This window comes from Pyricularia grisea (genome assembly GCF_004355905.1).
Source record: "Pyricularia grisea strain NI907 chromosome V map unlocalized Pyricularia_grisea_NI907_Scaffold_10, whole genome shotgun sequence".
NCBI lineage: Eukaryota > Fungi > Ascomycota > Sordariomycetes > Magnaporthales > Pyriculariaceae > Pyricularia > Pyricularia grisea.
In genome coordinates this window covers 951,230-974,307 of record NW_022156722.1, presented here as the reverse complement: position 1 = coordinate 974,307, position 23,078 = coordinate 951,230, and the positions used below count along the sequence as shown (strand labels likewise).

The following is a 23,078-nucleotide window of genomic DNA, read 5'->3' as shown; positions in this document are numbered from 1 at the left end:
TACGGAAATAGGGGACAAAAACATAATTTTAAAAATCCCCTAGCTTAGGAAAAGCAACCCCAAAATAAATTAGACAACCGGCCAAATCCAATAGAAAGAGCACCTAATTACTAAACGACCTCCAGCTTGGAAAGGTTTATACAAAAAACGTAAAGCACGGAAAAACCAAACGAAACAAATGGCGTACCTACAGGAAAAACGACCAACCCCGGAGCCAATATCGGAAAAAAAGCGACTATTTACAGACCAAAACCGATCCAATCGTACAATACCAAACGTAAACGGACAAACCGGAAACGGTAAAATCCCAAAAAAATACCAAATTTATACCCGATTATTTAGCCCAAAATTCGAAACAAGATTACCCGAATATAGCCCATTCGACCACAAAATACCATTAAAAGAAGGAACCCAACCGAAATTCCATAAAATATACGGTTTAAATCCAATACAAATGGAGGCATTAAACGAATATTTCGCAAAAAATCTTAAAAAAGGGTACATTAGACCATCGACATTACCAGTAGAATACCCAATCCTTTTCGTACCAAAAAAAAACGGAAAATTACGATTATACGTAAATTACAGATAATTAAATAATATTACCATAAAAAATTGCTACCCGTTCCCGCTAATAGGAAAATTTCGAAACATATTTTACCAAACGAAATAGTTTACAATATTAAACTTTAAAAAAATATACAATTTAATCCGTATAAAAAAAGGCGAAAAATGGAAAACCGCGTTTCGTACCAGGCGAAAATATTACGAATACCTAATAATGCCTTTCGGCTTTACCAACGCCCCGGTAACCTTCCAAACCATAATTAACCACGTTTTCCGGGAATGCCTAAACATTTTCGTCGTTATTTACCTAAACGATATCCTCGTTTTTTCCAAAACGTTAAAAAAATATAAGGAATACGTCTATACAGTCTTATAAAAGCTACAAAACGCCAAACTTTTAATTAAACCCGACAAATGCATCTTTTACAGCAAACAAATCAATTTCCTAGGATATACCATCGCTCCTGGAAAAATTAAAATAAAAAAATCGAAAATCCAAACAATAAAGGAATAGCCTCAACCACAAAATGTAAAAAACGTTCGAACCTTCTTCGGATTCGTAAACTTTTACAAAAAATTCATTAAAAAATACGGCGCGATCGCCACCCCATTAACCAACATAACCAAAAAGGACCTGGAATTCCAATGGACAAAACGAACACAACAGGCCTTCGAACAGCTACAAAACGCAATAACGCGAAAACCGATTCTCAAAATACCAAACCCAACGAAACCTTTCGAAATCGAAACCGACGTATCCGACTACGCAATCGGAGGACAATTTAACCAACGAAATAAAAAAAAAAGATTACACCCTTACGCCTTTTTTTCCCAAAAATTATATGGACCAAAACTTAACTACCAAATCCACGACAAAGAACTTATAGCTATTATTCGAACATTCGAAAAATGGAAACCACAATTATCCGGAATTAAATACGAAATATTAATTCATACGGACCACAAAAACCTAACCCATTTTACCACCAGTAAAATATTAAACAAACGACAAATCAAATGGTTAAAATTCCTTTCAAAATTCCATTTTAGGATTATTTACCGAAAAAAAACAAAAAACGGTAGGGCCGACGCCCTTAACCGAAAACCAGACCACGAAAACATAATACCAAAAAAAATACGGGTTATCCTTACGATAAACGAAAACGGAAACCTTCTACCAACGTACCGAAGCCTGATAATAACAAATACGGTAACTACGCCAAAAGAAATACGGAAAATCCACGGAAATAAAGCCCACGGATACCAAAAAATTTCCAAAACATGGAAACGGCTAAAACAATACCATAATTTCCAAGGAATACGACAAAAAATACGAAAAGCCATTAAAAATTGCAAACTTTGTACCAAAAGCAAATCTGCAAAATATAAACCTTACGGATTATTGCAACCTTTACCAACCCCCAACAAAGCCTGGTAAACTATTACAATAGATTTTATCGTCAAATTACCACTTTCGGAAAAACTACTTATAAAAACGAAATATAATAGCATATTAATTATAATGGACAAACTCACTAAATACGCCTATTTCCTACCATATAAAAAAAGTAGCAACGCCGAGAAAATCGCCTACACATTCCTACGCGTAATTGTTAACAATCACGGACTTCCAAAAAACATCGTTACGGATAAAGACAAACTTTTTACATTAAGATTTTGGAAATCTTTAATGGAATAACTCGGAACAGACCACAAATTATTAACAACGTTCCATCCCCAAACAAACGGACAAACAAAACGAACCAATCAAATATTGGAGCAATACTTAAAATGCTATATAAACCACAAACAAAACGATTAGGTACGATTATTACCCACAATACAATTCGCCTATAATAGCTTAAAAAACGAAAATACCAAAATAACCCCATTCTATACCAATTATGGATTTAACCCTACAGCGTATAAAAAACCAAAAACCACGATTACGGCACCACGAACCGATAAACAAACGAACGAATTACGACAATTACACGAAAAACTCCAATAGGAACTAGAATTCGTACGAAAAAAAATAATAAAATACGCCAATCAACATCGGATAAAGGGACCATCCTTCGAAAAAGGAAATAACGTCTACCTTATTCGACGCAACATTAAAACACAACGACCTAACAGCAAACTCGATTTTAAAAAGCTTGGACCTTTTAAAATCAATAAAAAAATTAGCGATACCAACTACAAACTGTCATTACCAAACACCATAAAAATTTACCCCACATTTCACGTATCATTACTGGAACCGGCACCATACGGCACCAATATACAAAAAACGATCGAAATCGACGCGGAACAAACCTACGACGTTAAACAAATACTCGACCACAAACGAAACCACGGCAAAACAGAATACCTTATTAAATGGGAAAACTATAAGCATAAAAAAAACACTTGGGAACCCCTTAACCACCTCCAAAATTACCAGGAACCGCTCCGCCAATATTATCAAAAGTTGGATTTGCGAATAAATCAGCCAAAAAAAAGAGGACAACCTAAAAAAACACCACCTACCATTCCCAAAAATTAAAAACCGACCAGGATTCGAAACTATACCACCAAACGAACCTACAAAAAAATTATTAATATACAATATAAAATAGGAAATACCAAAAAACAACTAATTAACGGAATATTACGCAAAAACATTCATCTCATCCAACAACGAAAGATTTAAAGGACCTATCGGGAAAATCGAATCCCAAACAAAATTGGAATTCGGAAAAAACAATTCCAAAGACATTTTAGGAAAAACCTCGGCCGATCGCCGACGCTCCTTCTATTCTACCTCCTTACGCTCTACCCGATCCAATTCTTCCAAATTATTAATTCCGCGAAACATAACTCGCATCATTTTCTCAAACCACAATTTCTTTTATTTCCGCAAACGAAACAATTTCAATTACTTTTCCTAAATCCTTTACTGCTCCGCCAAAATATCCTTTTCCAAAACTTCGACTTCCGTATCCAGTTTCGAATATTACCGACCGATATTACGCAATTGGACGTTAAATACCCCCAATACGTCGTAACCAAACCAATTAACACAAAGGTATTTAATACAACGAAAAAAGTCTTGCGGCGAAACAACGCAACGCACCATACCGCGCGACTTACAATAAAAACAAAAAGGCATATTCACGGAATAAAGAAAAAAAAACGTAAAAAAAACGTAACGACGTTCCGTCGACGAACGATCAGATTTTAATTTAGCGACGCGACTAGACATGGCGCAAAAAAAAAGAAAATTAGCAAAAAAAAAACAAAACCAAAAACAAAGATTAGGGAAATACAAACTATTTAAAGGCCAAAAGGACTTAGCCAAAAAAAAGGAAACCTAATATTACGACCAAATAATTGGACCGGTACCAAAAAGGCCAAATAGGGTCACACCCCTCCTAACGACATTCGCCCAAAAAAAATACCGACCGGCAAAATAACGATTACTTAAAGGCAAAGCCACGAAATCTCACGTAACCTTACGTAACGGCCAAAAGAATGGATTTCTATAATTTGTAAAATCTCAATTAAAAATCACAAATCAAACAAATCAAAAGAAATCACACTTGGAACATAATCTATATAAATCACGTTTATTACCATGTAAATAAATTCGATTCTAGGATTGTTTAACAGCAATTAAACTCTAATTAACCTCAATACTTACTTGAGAACGATTATAACTTTACCCCCAGTTATTGAGAACCCCAGTTACCCAGTCAGACGCTTAATTGCTTCAACCCACTGTACTTTACCATAAGAACAGGTTACCCCGATACCTTGATCGTAACAGTATATTAGCGTTAAATAACGAAATATTAGTATACCGTAAAAAAAACAATTAAAATAACCTTTATAAAATTATTTTTATTACCGAAAATATAATACGGGTAACGTTACCCAACGGCGATTCCAATTTTAAAAATACGTACGTTAAATTTTATTATAAATACCAAAAATAGCCGAACGATATATAAAATAATTAAACCGAATTTACATATTTAATAAAAATTTAACCACGGCGGAAAAAACGCCTAAAAACGGTATTAAAACCCCCGAAAAAACCTTTTAAACCAACGTTAAATCTTTTTGTAAAAATACCTATTATATTATAATAAATTACTTTTAAAAATAATTTTACAATTTATATAATAATTAATCCAAAAAATTAACGGCGTAATATTAAATAAAAACGGCCCAAAATATATTACGACGAAACGTTTATATTAATTAAAAAAACCCAATTTAAAAAATTAATCATTAAATATAGGGCCGAAAAAAAATAATCACGCCAAAAACTTTATTCGAACAATTAAATATAACGGAAATAAATATTTTATTAAACGTAAAAATATTTAAACCAATATACGGAAATAATATATATAATCGGATTTTTAATATTAAAATAATACGGAAAATTAAAAAAATAATAAATCGCCCGTATAAAAAATTACATCTTATTATTTAAAAATATAATAATAACGAAAAAAAAGCCTATTAACCCAAACGTTAACTATTATACGGTATAACCAATAATTAATCCTAATAATTGTATTTATTATAATAACGTAATTTAATTACGTCCTTATAATTAAAAATATTAACCAAACGTATACCCAATCCAAAAACCAATTCGTTAAAAACGTATTAATAAAAATCCCGAAAAAATTACTGTATAAATACCCGCCGGGAATTTACTTTAAAATTAATAAACCGTTATACGGATTAACAAAATTAAAATTATACTAGTTTAATACCTATTAACGTTATTATAAAAAACAATTAAATTATATAACGTTTAAATACGATATTTATTTTTTAATTACGAAAAACGGTCCGTTTGGGTTAATAGGTTTACAAACAAATAATACGCTAAATTTGGAAAATTCCGAATTTGTTACGTACGAAAAAATAAAATTTTAAAAAATAGGGTTATTAACAAAACCGCAAAAAATATTACAAACGGAAAACGTTAAAAATTTTAACGGTTGTAAAATAATATTACGAAACGGCGATATATTAATATAATAAAAAAAATAAACAAATCGCCTGGAATTAATAAACGTATAAACGTTAAATCGCAAATAATAATACGTGGCCCAACGGGCCAAAAACGTTTATATTTCCATTATTTACCAGCCCGAAATTGCATTCGATTTTTTAATAATCGCGTAAACGGTTAACCCGTTAAATATAAAAATCGAAACGTTTAATAAACGATTATAATAATAAATTAAAAACCAGTAAAAAAAGTTAAAATATATTTTATTATTTATAAAAATAGCGAAATTATACGTATTTGTAAACGGATCGTTCGCCAATTTAAAAAATTTAAATTTACAAATAAATTACGTAATTTTATATAATAACGAAATTAGCTATAAAAACGAAAATAATTTCGAAATATAGGGTAATATTATATATTAATTTTCCATTAAATATAAACGTATAACGCGTAATATTTTGGTTAACGAAATTTATAATATAATAAACGGGTTAAATATAGGTTTTATATTAACGCGTACGTTCCGAACAATTTATAAACGTAACGGTTTACCGTTTTTAAATTTCGTAATTTACACAAATTCCAAATTATTATACGATTATTTAATATAATTTGGAATTATTGTAAAAAGAAATTAATAATCGATATTATAGCGATTAGGTAATTGTACGAAAAATGTAAAATTTAAAAAATCCGATAAATTAATGGATTAAATAACCTTACAAACGTTATAACGAAAAAATATCCGAATAACGCGTTGGAAAATTTAATATTAACAAATAAATTACGAATACGTATAAAAGGTTAAATATAACGTAATTAATAAAAAAATGCGAAAAAAGGTTATAATATAAAATATAATATAAATAAAATATAACGTATAAATTAATATTTACTTTTTAAAAAAAATACGAAAAATAACGATTTTTTAACCCCCGAAAAGGACCCGCAAAAAATAATTAATAAATTAAAACAAAATTTTTACAAACCGTAAAACGGCCCGTTTAACCTTTTTTTTCTTTTTTTCGGCCGATATAACCGTTATGGTTACGCTATTATTTTCCTTTTTTTTTCCCAAATTTTTAATATTTTTTTAACGACGGAATATTATTTAATAATTATTTAAAATATATACTAATATTAAATAAAAAAGGAAAAAACGGTAAATATTATAATTTACAATTTTATCGCCTTTAATAATAACCGCCAAAAAACGGACGGTAAAAAAACGGGCGAAAACGGAAATTTTTTCGTAAAAATACCCGAAAACGTATTTGTAATATCGTTTAAAAAACGGGTTTATTTCGCGGTAAACCGCGAAATTACCGGATTTTTATTTGCCCGTAAAAATAAAACGCAGGCAATCCAAATAAAATTTCGGCCGAATTACGCCGGCGGCGGGGCGGGGACGGAAAACGGTAATAATAAAAACGCGTATTATATATAAATTATTAATTTTAAAAAATTAAACGAAAAATAAACGGAAAAAAAATACGTATATTTGTTTTTAATTTTAATAATCCGACCAACGGATATAACGGTAGCAAATTTTTTACTTTTACGGATATTAATAACGGTAATAAATTTTTTACCTTTACGGGTACCGGTAACGGTAATAAATTTTTTATTTTTACGAATATTAGTAAAAATAATAACGGTAAAAATAATAACGGTAAAAATAACGGTAACGGTAACGGTAAGGGCGGAAATAACGGCGGCGGTAATAATAGGCGTAAAAACCTTAAAACGGCCCGAAAATAAAAGGTACCGAATAGGGCCGACGGGCGTAAAATTATTAACGGCGTAAATCGCCAAACCAAAAAATAATGGTTTAATTATTTTTTAATTTATATTAACGACGATATATTGATTAAATAATTATTAAAAATAAATGGCCTATTTACGATAAATTTAATAAAACGTAAATTGGAAAATTAGGACGAAAAAATTACGAATTAAAAAAAAACGGTTTATTTATAAACGGATTAAAAAAAAATCGGTAATTATTATAATATAAAATTTTTATTAAATTTTTATATTATAATTGGTTATTTATAATAAATTAAACGTTTACGTAAATAAAAAATTATTTTATTATTATTAAAAAATAATAAAATCCCCCCTATTTATTAGGGAACGGTTAGAATAAAATATTCGTTTATAACGTTAAAAAATTTTACGATTTTCCAAACGCGTTATTTTTTTTTTATTTACTTATTAATAATTATTTACGGGTTTAGGGGGTACGTATATTTGCAATTAATATAAAAAATAGCCTGTATTTATTCGCGGGCAAATATACGTGTGGGCAAATCACGTATGGTAACACGTGATTTTAGAATACGTAGCAGAGATTTTAACGGATTTCTGCAGGATTGTAGATAGTTACAGAACGATAGATAGCATGCATGAGAATACCGTTTTTATTTGTTATATTGTTTTACCGATCGCAGCGATCACTCTATTCCTATCAACAACCATGTTACTTGCCTTCGGCATCCGTAGCAGTGACTAATCATTCTATGGGTGCAATCAACCAAGCAAATTCGAATATGGCTGAAGGCGTGGCTGGAGCTGTGGTTAATTTATAAGAAAAAAAAAAGAAAGAAAGAAAAAAAGAGGAAAATCCTGATTTACTTGGGGGCTGTTCTCTGTGGGCCTCAGATGTGCTTTGGGCAACCTCTAAACTCATCAACAGTATCAATCAACATTGCGTATAAACATCCACCCTCAACCCAGCGAAAAAAAAATGTCTCCCCGCTCCACTTCGCTGCAACTTTTTGCAGCGTATCGAATGTCTTTAAAACCCAGCCTCTCACTAACCAACCGAAAGGCAATGCATAACAGATTCGCTAAACTTGTTATGGTTGACAAAAATGGCTGTTTAATATAGCGCAAAATTAAAATTACGGTCGGGGATGTTAACGATATTTATGTTTTACTCGCCAAAAAAGATGGATTTTCTATAAAATCTGCCATCGACGAGCAAGTCGGTCCCATAATCTATACCATACCCACGTCTCGTGTTGGAGGGGGACCTTCCAAAACAGAATATAACCAATATAAGCGCCGCGATCCTTTGGACTTGGGGAGCGACCCATTGCATAACATTGGACGGAATTGCAGATGGTAAGTTTATAAAGGCTGGAGGCGAAATTATAATCGTATGAAATATTAACATACTGTTTAGAGGCCTTTGATGAATCCGCTCGAAAAAGCCACGTGCGACTAAAAGGAGCAGCTGACCTGTTGAAAGATAGATGATTATCACTCCTGTCAAAACAGTCAATTTTACTGTTGATAGGAATCGTATGATCGCTGCGATCGGTAAAAACAGCATAACAAGACAACGGTATTCTAGTGCATGGTATCTATCCATCTGTAACTATCTACAATAGTACAATCCCGCAGAGATCTGCTGAAATGCCAGAATCAATCGTTTTGGGATTATCAGTTCGTCAGATGTATAAGGATAAAAGAAGAAAGAGAAAGGCAAAAAAACCAAATAAGCGGCCTAGCGGGCCACATTGGATCTGTTACCACCCAGTTTCTGCTTTTTAATCCCTCATCGGGCGATGTCTCTAAGTAAGTCTTTTCTCGTTGGTTTCACTAGAGCAACCACCACATGAAAACAGCTGTTCCAAATGGAAGTCTGCAACAGAAATAGCTGTGCACAAGAGGATATTAGTGTCGCAGTGTCGAAGGATAGCAAATGTTCCTGTTGGTAATTTTTCCACATCGCATACCCAGGTAGCTTTCTTGATCCGATGGGCTAGCCACATTCCTCGATTCCAATGAAAACTGATCGTTTTTATGGACATGACAACGTTGTCTGTGGAGGCTCAGGTTATGGTTCATTGCCCATGTAATCTGGCGGGGTGAGTGGCCATCAAGGTGCACCAAAGATGAGTACATAAATGGCATCGAGTGTCCCCCTTCATTGTTCCCTGGAAACATCAAAAGTTCACTTCTGGTGTTTGCTTGTATAGCACATCAAGCATGCCATTGCAAAAGGAGCACAATGCTCTCGACAATACCTTTGCACATGTTCTTGCCAAAGAATACCCCTTCGGACCCGACGCCGATTTACCCGATCCGGACCACCGAAAGCGTACAACGAGATTACACCATGATTTTATATCCGGTTACTTGACTGGGCATTAAAATACAAGCCGATGCCTTTCAATGTTGAATTGAGCGCCACAAAGGTCAAATTAAAGTAATATTCCTAGTCTACCCCGGCCATCCTTGAGAGAATTCTAGACTGTTCCCAAGATCCCGACCAGGCCCCATCGTTGCGATAGCACACTCAGCAACGGAGGAACTTCTGTTTGGTGGAAAATTAACCGTGATACCTCCAACCTGGAGAACCCCTCATCCGATTTGTGGGGGAGTCGGGGAGAGGGGTTGGGGTTGTTTGGTCTTTGCGGGAAGGCTGTCCCTGGGGACGCAACTAGCACAAAGGTGGATACATGACGTCTCCAACTATTGAACCAAAAAGACCCGACGCCAGGATCATAATGCGACAAATGGTTTTGCACCAAGGGGGCGAGCTTTTTACGCGCCTTCTTGCTCCCCCACGGCCGAAAAGCGCAGAGGAACCCCGGCCGGTCTTTATCCCGGCGTGAGAACACAGCCCCGCGTTCGGTATGGACTGAGTACTGGCCACGATAAAGAGGGGAGCTTCGTGTGACAGGATTTCCTCCTTCCTCCTTCCTGGTTTTTCTTTGTTTTCGTTTTGAGTTTCTTGGTTATTCAACTTGGTTTTGCAAGCTTCCCATTCCTCAGGCACACTTCACAAACACGTCTACCTTGACGATTGTCACCGAACAGCTCAGAGTAAAGCAGATCTTCACAGAAAACAAAGACCAGAATGCCTTACCCGGAAAAGTTCACGGGCTTCCAGGTCAAGGGCCCGGACAGCTGGTCCGAGTTCCACAAGAACGAGTTCGACCCTAAGCCCTTTGGTGACTACGATGTCGACATTCAGATCGAGTGCTGTGGTGTCTGTGGCAGTGATGTCCACACTGTCTCTGGTGGTTGGGGAGATCAAAAGTTCCCTCTGGTGGTTGGACACGGTTAGTCCTGACCTCGCTGCCCAATCTAGGTCTTTCCAGGTCATAATAACAGCACGGCTGCTAACCTCTTGTGCAGAGATCGTTGGCAAGGCCATCAAGGTCGGCCCTAAAGTCACCCTGATCAAGGAGGGTCAGCGTGTTGGTGTTGGTGCACAATCTTATGCCTGCTTGGATTGCAGGCAGTGCAAAAATGACAACGAGACATACTGCAAGAAGCAGCTCGACACATACGGATCCGTCTGGCCCGACTCTGGAGTGGTCTCACAAGGAGGCTACTCGTCTCATGTCCGTACTCATGAGCACTGGTACGTGACTCGTTCTGACACTTCATCTGCTTGCCACTTCTCTCGTCATCGCTGACAAACCACATAACCACAGGGTCTTCCCCATCCCCGACGCCCTCGCTAGCACCATCGCGGCCCCTATGCTCTGCGCCGGCCTGACGGCCTACAGCCCGCTTGTGCGCAACGGCGTCGGCCCTGGCAAGAAGATCGGCATCCTCGGCATGGGAGGAATCGGACACTTTGGCCTGCTCTTTGCCAAGGCCCTAGGCGCTGAGGTCTGGGCCATCTCGCGCAGCCGCGCCAAGGAGGCCGACTGCAAGGCCATGGGCGCCGACGGGTTCCTGGCCACGTCGGAGAAGGGCTGGAACGAGCCGCACGCCATGACCTTTGACGTGATCCTCAACACGGCAAGCAGCTTCGAGGGCTGGGACTTTGGTGCCTACCTGGGCCTGCTGGACGTGCATGGCAGGTTCGTGTCTGTTGGTCTGCCCGAGGGCGAGGGCATGAAGCTCCGCAACCAGGACCTGCTCAGCAACGGTGTCTTCATCGGCGCGTCGCACCTGGGCTCCAGGAGGGAGACCATCGAAATGTTGCAGCTTGCGGCGGACAAGGGCATCAAGTCGTGGGTCGAGGAGGTTCAAATCAGTGAGGATGGGCTCAAGGAGGCGCTGACGAGGGTTCACAAGACTGATGTGCGATACCGATTCTGCATGACTGGATACGACAAGGTATTCACCGCATGAAGCTCATGCGTGGTAGTGTAGATAGTATATGATGCGAGTTCACAATAATTAGTGCTTGCCCATCTCCTTTGGACTGGTGATATTGTGAGATGTTGCACTCCAAGGCACCGGATATTGATGCTTGCGCTGCAAAGACAGCATTCAATTCTGCTTCAGAGTCGCGGGCTGCAGGCAGATGAGCCCTAATATACCTTGGGATTCTTTTTTTATGATGACATGTTAAGGGCCTCCGTGTGTGGCCTCACAATCCCATGGTCAAGTAACGTATGTTGTTGAACTGCTGCTCCTCGATTATGTTAACTGGCAGTGTCAACAAACTGGACGATTTTGTCAGACAAGTTCCACATCTCAACGATTAGGGATGCAGGGTAAGGAACAATCTACAATTGAGAACCGCAGCGTCTGCAATGCGGGTTAGGGTCAGTTCACAAGCGAGTCGGTAAGCCAAATCACTCGCTTTCCTCAATTCAAAATCACGCCCCACATGCAAAAAAAGCTGTACCAGGTCCGTGCATGAGGGCTCACAAACCCCAATCAGTAATCAGCCCCATCAACCACCCAGCGAGGTTTTACCCATCAAACTCCCCTCTCGAATTGCGCCAAACTCAACATAGCCCGCTTCCTCCCCGTCAACTAACCATCCCATCACCCAGCGGAAAACCTCACAACCGTCAAGATGAGCAGCCCAGCCCTCAACAAGATCGCGGCCAACAGCCCGTCGCGCCAGAGCCCCTCGGAGCTCGAGACCAACATTGCTCAGGCTCTTTACGACCTCGAGACGAACACTGCTGACCTGAAGTCTGCTCTTCGCCCTCTGCAGTTTGTCTCTGCCCGTGAGGTGAGAATTTGCCGATGATATTTTGCTCCCAAGTGACTATTTAGTTTGCCATGACCGCAAAGAGGAGGGATCCAAGGAGTCGTGATTTGCACGATGAAACCCAAAGTATCTTCCGCGGATCCGAAATCTTCCACAACGAACCCGACGACCTCGATGCATACCGAAATCCAATGATCGCGACTCTAGAACGGGAACGCCTATGCGAATGATTAGCGGGGCATCCAAGGGCGCTCTCTATGGGAGATGATTTCCTCGGTCGCTCCGCTTGACGCACATGATTCCCGTTCGAAGGGTCGAGACTCAGAAAGATATCACATACACACAAGGCGTCGCGGAATCGGACGGGAAGCGGTCCATGGATTGGAAATTTCTTCAGAAATACCATCCAGGAGCTCGCATGCTGACTTTTGATCTCGCATCAGATCGAAGTTGGCCACGGCAAGAAGGCTATTGTCATCTTTGTCCCCGTCCCTTCCCTGCAGGGCTTCCACCGTGTCCAGCAGCGGTAAGTTTTTGCTCTCAAATCCAATAATCCAGTAATTGATCTCGTCCTAACATGATTGCCACAGCCTCACCCGTGAGCTCGAGAAGAAGTTCTCTGACCGCCACGTCCTGATCCTGGCCTCGCGCCGCATTCTCCCCCGCCCCAAGCGCTCCAACCGCTCGCGCAACACCCAGAAGCAGAAGCGCCCCCGTTCGCGCACTCTGACTGCCGTCCACGACGCCATCCTCACCGACCTCGTCTACCCCGTCGAGATCGTCGGCAAGCGCCTGCGCACCAAGGAGGACAACTCCAAGACCCTCAAGGTCGTCCTCGACGAGAAGGAGCGTGGTGGTGTTGACTACCGCCTCGACACCTACTCCGAGGTCTACCGCCGCCTCACTGGCCGTAGCGTCGTTTTCGAGTTCCCCCAGACTGGTGCCTCTGACTACTAGATGTCTGGCATTCTGCTTGGCTGAATTGGGTGGGGCTATGACAAAAAATTTCTTTTTCCATGACGGGTGGTTTTTTCACGGCGTGTGGGATGGGAATGATCTTGGTTTTTTCCGTCATGAACTGCATTGAATCTTGGCCTGCCATGATCGAATCAAAAAACAGGGAAAACGGCGTTGTCTAGTTTGTAGCTTGTGAGACAATACAGGCTTGGTCATTTCATGATACCTTTTTTTTCTTCTCGGAGTCTTGGGGGGTTGGGAAAGAATTGAATTCTTCTTGTTACTGGTCCAAAGACAACTTGCTCATCAGATGAATGCTATGCACAAAAAAAGGGGTATCTACTGTATTCTACTCTGCAATTCAAGCGACGACGGCTCCCTAGTCCTGACTTATTCGGCCAATGCCAACAACACACCAATATGCCAGTTCTCTCTTCTCTCTAGTATCTTTGTCCTTGCCGATGGCTTGGCCCACATCGTCGTTGGCTGCGTCGGCCTCCCACTCGACTCGGACAAACATTGGTATCTCGAGGAGATCCTCATCTTCCTTGAGCGGGCTCCGGTCCACTTCGCTGGCTGGTTTCCCTAGTCCTAGCATGTCTACCCGTAGCGAGGCTGGCACGATCTCAACCACGACGCTGACCCAGTTGCGGCCCTTCTCCCAGATCTTACCCGCCTCCGGCTGCCCACCCTCACCGTCCGGCTTTCGCACCATGGTCCGCCGGCGGGCCGAAGCGTCAGCACCTGGAGCGCCGTCCTTGAGGACCTCATCCCAGACGTCTGTGTTGGCCCCAATCTCGAATTGTGGGCACAGAAGCGTCACTTTGCTGCCGAAACGGCCTGGTGTGACCGATGGCGTGGCGAGGGACACGCGGACGGATTCAAAGATGGGGTTCTTGAATGTCAGGAGATATTGGACCGGCTCCAGAGGTTTCAGTAGATGGTGTGCTGCAACAGTCCCGGGAGGCTCCGCAGGCGGGGGGTTGCCGCCAGAGAGGTAGCGCGCCGATATGCTGGGGATGTAGTTGCCCGCAACCAACCGGATGCGGAATCTATTGGATGCCACCTTGGCCTCGGGCTTGGTCATGATGTGCCTGCACATCGGACAACGCTTTGATCGCTTCGTCCGCAGCAGGACGGGGATAGGCCGAAGGTCATCCTGGAACCGAATATTTTGAGCGCTGACAGGTGCAGCGACGTTGGGAGCCTGGGCTGCACGCTGTTCTGCCGTAGTGGTTGCGTCCCAGCCCGCGTCGCGTAATTTCACAATTGCCGCATGCTCGTCGAGTCCGTTTTTTGGTTTTGAATTATTCTGTGCTGCTTCTTCGCTCCCTTCCTCGATAATTCCCTCTTGACTTTTGGCATTGGGTTCGTATAAAACCTTGAGGCCCTCCTGGGGACCGATGGCCTCGCGCATAGGGTGCATGCGGGTCTTGCGACGAGTGTCTGCCGGGTTGGCACCAGTGTACATGAACATGAGCCGCGACATTGAGGGTGACCCTGGAGAGCCGAGGCCAAAGTTTGCCAGGTTTCCCAAGGACGAAAGACCTCCAGTACCGCTGCTAGTCGCGGTGTCAGCTAGTTGTGACTTGTAGAAAGACTTGAGCTTGGCAAACTGTGTCTCGACATCAAGCTCGTCATCATCTGCGTCCCGGCCATCACGGGTCCCCTTTTGCTCCTCCTCCTCGATCGTCGACGGCGCAGCGCCGATTCCAGAATCGGCATATGATGATTGCTCTTCGCGGCGTTCCTTTTGCTCCTTCCGTGATAGCCGAGGCCGGCCGCCGTTGCGGAGCTTGGCGAGCTGTCCATATATAGCATTTGACCTGTCAAACTTGATGCCCACCTCCAGCGAGCTCCACTGACAGTAAGAGCAGTTTAAGGCATAGGGACCTCCCGGAAGTGCAGCGGTGTTATCGGCTGCAAGGTGACGACTGGAGGCTGACGGTTCAAGGCTTGTGACGGACAAGATACCAACACAGATCGGGCATTGGAAGCAACTACGGGTACATCTGTATGTCATCGAAAGTTTCGTATTAGCAGCAAGCTACCTCAGGTGGAGTCTTGCAAGGATAGGTCAGCCTACCTATTGCCTTCGCTTTTTATGTTGCTGCTCGGAACCTCAAACAGACAGCTTGGGCAGAAGTACGTGACGACCTCTTCGGCAACGCAGCGCGGGCAACGGATCTGATGACAGTCTTCGCAGTAGAGGAGGTATTCGATCGGGTAGAGGCTGTAATTCGACCTCGGAGCGCGGGGGTCAAATGTCCGCCCATCCTCGTCGTCCTCATCAATCAGGTTGCCATTGCTATCCTTGGTGGGTGTGCTCTGGGTCGGGGACGAGTTGCCTTGCGGTCGGCCGAGGTCTGAGGGGTCGGAGCAGGGGCACTGTATGTAGGTATATGGCGCCATTGGGGGCAACCTTGAAAGGTCAGGGTGCGCCCGGCAGTAAAGTGTTCATAGAAGCTTCAACGATGAAGGTCATGCGTTTTCTCTGGCTGACTAGTGTGTCACGTTTGCGAATATGCAATCATAAGCTTCTGCATCAGGTTTCCACATAGCAATCCAAGACGGCACTGCGCAAACAAGGGACCATGCAAGAGGTGTGGTTGACCGCCCTTGTCGGCAGAATCAGAATCAATCTAGGTAGGCAACGCGACCCTGACCGTGTCGACATTCCCAGCAGGGTGATTTTATCCAACCTAACCCTTGAGATTTTTTTTTTCATGTGCCCCGCCATCTGGCTGACTGGCTCAACACACGCACAGCTGGCCGTCAACAAAACGCCAACGTCGCTCGATTGTAAGCCACAACTGTCGCTAACACGTGTGCACGTGGGTTGGCTTGCGGCATTTCTTCAGCTCGCTTGCTCTGTTGGACACATTTGAGTCATTATCAGTTTCAGGGAAGCTTTTTTTCTTCGCAGGCAGTTTGTGCCAACGCCAACCGGGTTCCCGGACCAAAGTGGGTCCGATTTTTGGAGATTTTGAGCTCGGCCTCGGAGCCGGCGCCGGTGTTGACGAATATGATACGAAAACGCTCAATGGTCACGGGAGATGAAATTCATAACGTAAGGTCATCATATAACCGAGGATGTTCTATTTTCTACACCTTAGAATGAGCAGACCAAGCCCGTCTGGCCCCTTCTTGCCATGTCTACGACGCAGGGTTGTGCCCGCGAAATCCCGACTCGACAAGTGATTCCTCCCCACCAAAAACGGTCCACCAACCGCATAGCATACATAACATCATTGAGCCATGTGGGGCATTGTTACGGACCTCTTACATCATTGTTGAGATGCGAAGTACTGAAGCTGTTAGGTAGTTCATCATGGTGCTCCAGGCAGAAGGTCAATTGGCGTGGAACCGGCGGGCAAGGAATGCGTAGGTGATGAAGTCAACAATTGCAAACTGCCTGTAGCATCGTGGGCCCCTAGCGGAATGGATTTGACGGACAATTGACGTTGGTTGGGTATTGAAGAAACAACCGGGCAGCATGGAGCATCTACGTAACGCCTATCTCAGCTGCTCCTGCCACTGCCACCGGGAAACCCCGCAATTCGAAGCAAGCTTCAGCAGAAAATTGACCCCTCCATGCCTGCTTCTTCCGGACGGGTCTCCATCACGTTCCTATTTGTTCTGTCATAATCCGGTCTGAAAAGTACTTCACCTTCTTCACCATCATTCAGACATTGAAAGCAAACCCTTGATTTTCTCGTGATACCCTTAAAAGCTCTCGCATATTCTTTTACTCAAACCCAACGCATACCAACCACCTTTACAACAACCAAGATGGGTGTCTTCAGCGAGCTCGGTCTCAAGCCCGGCGTCCTCTACGGCGAGGAGGTCTACAAGCTGTTCGAGCACGCCAAGAAAAATGGCTACGCCATTCCCGCAATCAACGTGACCTCGTCGTCCACCATGTGAGTTCCTCTCTCGCTTTTTGTCGCTACAACAGGCCTCAGTCGCGATCGTGGTAGCAGAATGCTGACATTCCCTCGTGTCCAGTGTCGCCTCCCTCGAGGCCGCCCGCGACTCCAAGTCCCCCATCATCCTGCAAATGTCCCAAGGTGGTGCCGCCTACTTCGCCGGCAAGGGTGTCTCCAACACCAACCAGGAGGCCTCGATCGCTGGTGCCGTTGCTGCCGCCCACTTCATCCGCTCGATTGCTCCCATCTACGGCGTCCCGGTCGTCCTCCACACCGACCACTGCGCCAAGAAGCTTCTCCCGTGGCTCGATGGCATGCTCGATGCCGATGAGGCTTTCCACAAGGACAACGGCATCCCTCTGTTCAGCTCGCACATGATCGACCTGTCGGAGGAGCCCCGTGACTGGAACATCGAGACCACTGCCAAGTACCTCAAGCGTGCTGCCCCCATGAAGCAGTGGCTCGAGATGGAGATTGGTCTGACCGGTGGCGAGGAGGATGTAAGTATATCTAGCTGATTCTGCTGTTTGCTTTTCTCGTGGCTGGCGATAAAGTCGGTTCGATTGTCTTGCAAAAGCATCGCGAAGCTAACTCGATTTATCACCATCGATAGGGTGTCAACAACGAGGATGTTGACAACAACTCCCTCTACACTCAGCCAGAGGATATCCTCGCCATCCACGAGGCTCTGAGCCCCATTTCCAAGTACTTCTCCATTGCCGCTGGCTTCGGCAACGTCCACGGCGTGTACAAGCCCGGCAACGTTCGTCTTCACCCTGAGCTGCTTGACAAGCACCAGAAGTACGTCATTGAGAAGACCGGCTCCAAGGAGAGCAAGCCTAGTAAGTTTCATTTAGCCCAAGCCCCCATGAGCTTGTTGATCAGAAACTTACCTCAATTCCAGTCTTCTTCGTCTTCCACGGTGGCTCCGGCTCCGCCGACTCCGAGTTCCAGGAGGCCATCAGCTACGGTGTCGTCAAGGTCAACCTCGACACTGACCTCCAGTGGGCGTACCTGAGCGGTATCCGTGACTACGTCACCAGCAAGATCGAGTACCTCAACTCGCAAGTCGGCAACCCTGATGGCGCTGACAAGCCTAACAAGAAGTACTACGACCCCCGTGTCTGGGTTCGTGAGGGTGAGAAGACCATGAAGGCCCGTGTCCAGCAGGCTCTCAAGGTCTTCAACGCCGAGAACACCATCTAAGTTCCCACACAACCTATGAATTGATGCTCGTAATGATGAATCTGTCTCGCTAGACAGGCTTTGTTTCCTCGGAATATTGCCTGTTTTGCATGTATTTTCAAGGGATCTCTGGGATTGACTGGGAATGGTTTGGTGTGTGGCGCAAAAGAAATTTGGTGTTGGGGCGGGAGTCGCTGGTTCAAATAGCCTTAGCAGGCCGTAAACTTAGACCTCGGATTGAGGACCAATGAATTAAAAAAAAATTGATAAATCGAGATGTCCTTGTGAAAACTGAACCTTGTCTCCTAGTTGCGTATGTTAGCTCAGAAGCTCAGAAATCGTCAAACTAGATGGAGACAGACTGGCGACAACAAGAAGAGGATACGTACCTAGAACAGACAGGTTGGAAACTAGAATCAGCTGTCATACCCCCAGGCACAATAACCGTCTTCTAGATCTGCGGTATCTTGAAGGCGGGTGAAGTAATCGGTACAACGCTTTTGGCCGCATCGCCTTTGCCTGTACCCCTCAGTATATGCTGAATGACATGATGCCCAGGATGATACGGAGTCGTTGCACATCTGAATCCATACAATTCTCGCAGACCTGAAGGGGAAAGTTTTTCTTAAAAAAAAAAAAAAAAAAAAAAAAAAAAAAAAAGAAAGAAAGAAAAAAACGCAAGAATAAAAGCATCGTTATGGGGACCTGACACAGCAAGGTTAGCAAAGAACTGTGTTTTGTTCCTTCGCGGAGGAATGGGGTCAGGGTCTGATTCGGTACCTTGCATTAGCTTCAACAAGGTACTAGAACTAAAGGCTACGCCCTTTTGTGTGATATTTCGACCTAGTCTTCCCGGAACTTGAGCCATTTTCTCGGGAACAAGAGACGTGCCAAGTCGAAGCTTTTTTTCGGGGGGCAAGGCCCGAGCCGCTTATCATGGGTTGTCTTCATTCCTTTTCAAGAGGACTCAAACGAGGTCACACTTAGACTCAGTCCAAATTCCCTGCAGCCGCTTGAATGTTAGCACATTTCAACCCTGAGACAACGAAACGCAAAAAGGATCAGAGTGTTGCCCCACCAAGCGGGATATATAGTTCACCACAGGTCCCTTTAACAGGTCTTTTAGGCGACGGTGAGATATCTCAGAGGGCAACGTTGAATTGGAATAGAAAGGAAATGATAGATGTGACGGAATCAACCACACACCAAACACGAGTCGAGCGAGGGCAAAACGAGGGGAAAGGATTCAGCCAACTGAATGGCTTGCAGGCTCGATTCTAGAGGGCCGGTAGGGCAACTGAAGAACTCGAGATTATTTTGGTACATACCTTGAGAACCAAGCCCTCTCAGATCGGCGAGCTAACCGCAGCGGTGAACGAACAGGTAAAATGGCTTGTGTGGCGTACAGTCAGTCTTTTTCTAGATTCTGAGCTGTTTAGAACCCTGAACAGAAGAATTTCGAGTCACAATAACAGTCACTGAGAATGGTTTCCGTCGAAAGGTATCTGGTGACGCGATCTTGATGGGCTGAATATCAGCAGTACATGCCAAAGGTGGGAATCCAACCTCAAGGGCATCGTCGTCTAGATCTCAATAGAATGTGAGTATCAAGAATTTCAGGACAGAAAAAGGAGATCCTATATATAGGACAAAGAATGTGAATCTCGTTTCCGTCGAAGTAACGGGGATGTTTGTTGTTGAAGTGGTGATGTACCAAGTTTCGACAAGTCAATGTGCTGTCGGTTTGGTTTGAAATCCCCACGTCAGCAACAATAAGTCACTCTGCAGAGCAGAAATGGTTTGTGTACCCCACCAGCATCCGTCACAGGGCACGTGTTTGCTGCCGTACTTGGTGCGGCAGACAGCCTGGCTTGTGTTGACAGGAGGGGCAAGAGTGAAGATTGGTGGGACGACGCCAGGCGAGTGGGCCTTGTTCAGGCCGTCGAACAGCCGGACTGGGCCGCCATCAAGTCCTGCCTTCCGTAAACATACAAGCTGCAAACCTGTTGTGGCTGTGCCGGCTGGTGAGCCTCTATAGGTAGCTTGAGAAACTAGAGTTTCGCGTCCTTGTCTACACAGGGCCTCTTTGTATGTAGATGCTTTTTGGGCTCTGGTCAGCCGCTGTGTACCTTGCCGCACTTGATTTCTGGGTTGCTTTATTTTTATTCTGACAGCAACGCAGTCACATCATTTATAGGCTGATAAAAGGAGATCACCGATACCGTTCCTTTTTACACACACAATTCAGCAGTACTTTGCTTGTCCAAAGGGAATTCGTATTCCAAGCTTTCTCTATTTGATGTTATGAGCCCAGTCTTTCTTTGAAAAACAAGATATTTCCTTCGAAGCCGACTCTTCATACTATTCTAATTGCCGATTTCTTTACCGCTACAACCTCCGTTTTCAACCGATGGTACATAAGCACAGCAGTATATACCTTGCTTCAGGTTTCTTGAAAGTGCGAGTCCTTTTTTATTTTTGTAAACTTTTGAGGAAGAATTGCCTATGCATTCTAAAGCTAGTGTTAGGTGATTCTGGCGGAACCCAGTCGCCCAAGCCAGAAATATGGCATTCTCGTACCAATCCAGAGTCCCGTATGGGTGTTGCACCTCCAAATTCCAGTATAACCAAAGGAATGGTATAGGCTTATAGCCACAGTAGCGCTTTTTTCCCCCGAATTCAAACATACTTTTCCGTTCATCAGAGGAAACCAAAACGATCGTAAGTGTTATTTCCTGCTCCTCGCCACACCTTCAAAACACCTCAGACAGACTCGACAGCGGCAATGCAGGAATTTGCAAACTCCTGAGAAGGTCGGAGCTAAGGCCTTAAAGTCGAGGAAGGACTGACACCGAGGTAGTTGTGATCACGCTTGTAGCGATCGTGGTGGATGTCCGTATGGACGTGATAGTGCTCGTCGAGGCTGTGGTGGTGGTGGTCACGGCGGACCCTGAGATAGTCGTGCTCGCCGAGACGCCAATACACGAGCAAATCGACCTGTAAGTAGAAGGGTTACAGATGTACGCCGCGTAGGTGGGAAGGACACTCGGAGTTATGGTGGCCCGACGGGCCAGACGTTGATTCGGAGCATTGTCGGTTGTCACGGTAATCCCGGTCGTAGTGGAAGTCGTTGTCGAAAAGGTCGTACGAGTCGTGGTGGTAATGGACCTGGGGATTGTCGAGGTTACAGTTCTAGATTTGTTTTTTTATATGTCAGTTCGTCACTTGTATGTGGGCCACCCAAATGCTAGATTTCAAGCTGCGGGAGATCATGAGGGAGCAGGGACTCTGCATAAAACCTACACTGTCGTCGACGGGATGGTGGCCAGCAGGAAGCTGGAGCAGTCGGCTTGTCTGACGGACAATGGCGGGTTGCTACCCGGGCCCCCGACCACGATGCCACAAAAGTCGGTTCCACAGGGGAACAGTCCCTGAGCAATGACCACGTGCGAGGACGACAGCGCAAAGAGAGCGGCGAGAGTGGCGAACTGCATCTTGAATGAGAAGTTTGAAGTTGGGAATTTATGCTTGAACTTGAACTTGAACTTAGTAGGTAGGTAGGTAGCTTTGAGTAGGAGGACTCTGGATCTGGCACTGCTGACTGATACATACAAGAGATTTTGATACTTGAGATGGGTTGCCCAGATCATTTTATATTCTTCATCACCTTGGCTGGAGGTCAAAAGAAGTCCTTTTGTTTCTAGATTAGTAGTCATGACTTTCCTCCCGACAGCCTGAAGCATCCACGATCATAAATCCGTGGCGATACACACTGAACCATTTCTCACGAGGGACTAGAATTTCGGCAGTCTACAGCCCCGCTGAGATGCAATCCAAATTACTGATAATGATAGTTGTTGATTATGTTTCACCAATACTCGAGATAGTGTCTTTCTTCTAGGGCTGACCAGGGCGGCGGGAGGCGTTGGCACCAGCTTCTAGTTGCTCGGCAATAAGCAGGCTAAGATGCCAGGCGCGCTTGGGATGTCGTCATGTAACTAATCATAAGCGCGATTGTCGTACAGGCCTGATCCACGCCGTTATCAGAGGCTAAGCGTGTGGAGGCATGTCTCCTTTAGCTCAAGCAAGCCTCGAAGCAACGCGTCTCCACACGCTCGACCTTGTTTCCAATGTAGCCATAGAAGAAACAGACCCAGACCATCCCATTTTGGGACGTGTTCCGTTTATAGCTTTCTGCTTGGTGTACTAAAAGGTTGGAAAGTGCCCAGTTTTCCGCCTGGCTCAGGTTAGGCCTTCAGCCGCACATGGCTGCCACTCAGTACTAGCCCGACAAAACAACGCAATACTATACTATATTGTATTTTCTGAAGCCTTAGCGGGCCTTGTATACTCAGAATCGATTGCGTTGGCTCTGAATCTATCTTGTCTTTTTGGACATGTCGAGGGATGGGTCGATCGGATCGATCATCTTGGGCAAGGTTGCGGAGACCCGATCGTTCCTCATATCGCCGAAAGATTAACGCGTTTATAACGC

The 23,078-nt window shown here is 43.7% G+C and overlaps 5 protein-coding genes across 5 annotated transcripts; 3 read left to right on the top strand and 2 right to left on the bottom strand.

Annotated features, from left to right (window-relative positions):
• The first annotated feature begins 9,573 nt into the window (after positions 1-9,573).
• On the top strand, positions 9,574-11,880 carry PgNI_11799 (uncharacterized protein). The gene is made up of 3 exons (XM_031131763.1): positions 9,574-10,668; positions 10,745-10,973; positions 11,047-11,880. The coding sequence occupies exons 1-3, from the start codon at positions 10,464-10,466 to the stop codon at positions 11,693-11,695; spliced, it is 1,083 nt and encodes a 360-aa protein (XP_030976545.1). The 5' UTR covers positions 9,574-10,463; the 3' UTR covers positions 11,696-11,880.
• A 366-nt stretch (positions 11,881-12,246) lies between these two features.
• On the top strand, positions 12,247-13,517 carry PgNI_11798 (uncharacterized protein). The gene is made up of 3 exons (XM_031131762.1): positions 12,247-12,533; positions 12,956-13,038; positions 13,103-13,517. The coding sequence occupies exons 1-3, from the start codon at positions 12,372-12,374 to the stop codon at positions 13,467-13,469; spliced, it is 612 nt and encodes a 203-aa protein (XP_030976625.1). The 5' UTR covers positions 12,247-12,371; the 3' UTR covers positions 13,470-13,517.
• On the bottom strand, positions 13,108-16,081 carry PgNI_11797 (uncharacterized protein). Its single transcript, XM_031131761.1, has 2 exons — positions 15,556-16,081; positions 13,108-15,481 (listed from the first exon to the last, which is right to left on the bottom strand). The coding sequence occupies exons 1-2, from the start codon at positions 15,879-15,881 to the stop codon at positions 13,849-13,851; spliced, it is 1,959 nt and encodes a 652-aa protein (XP_030976481.1). The 5' UTR covers positions 15,882-16,081; the 3' UTR covers positions 13,108-13,848.
• A 1,036-nt stretch (positions 16,082-17,117) lies between these two features.
• On the top strand, positions 17,118-18,850 carry PgNI_11796 (uncharacterized protein). Its single transcript, XM_031131760.1, has 4 exons — positions 17,118-17,392; positions 17,478-17,898; positions 18,012-18,240; positions 18,303-18,850. The coding sequence occupies exons 1-4, from the start codon at positions 17,262-17,264 to the stop codon at positions 18,602-18,604; spliced, it is 1,083 nt and encodes a 360-aa protein (XP_030976482.1). The 5' UTR covers positions 17,118-17,261; the 3' UTR covers positions 18,605-18,850.
• A 2,561-nt stretch (positions 18,851-21,411) lies between these two features.
• On the bottom strand, positions 21,412-22,077 carry PgNI_11795 (uncharacterized protein; the record flags this gene model as incomplete). The annotated part of the gene is made up of 2 exons (XM_031131759.1): positions 21,412-21,775; positions 21,887-22,077. 2 exons carry the CDS (start codon positions 22,075-22,077, stop codon positions 21,412-21,414), a joined length of 555 nt encoding a protein of 184 aa, XP_030976542.1.
• Between the last annotated feature and the right edge of the window lie 1,001 nt (positions 22,078-23,078).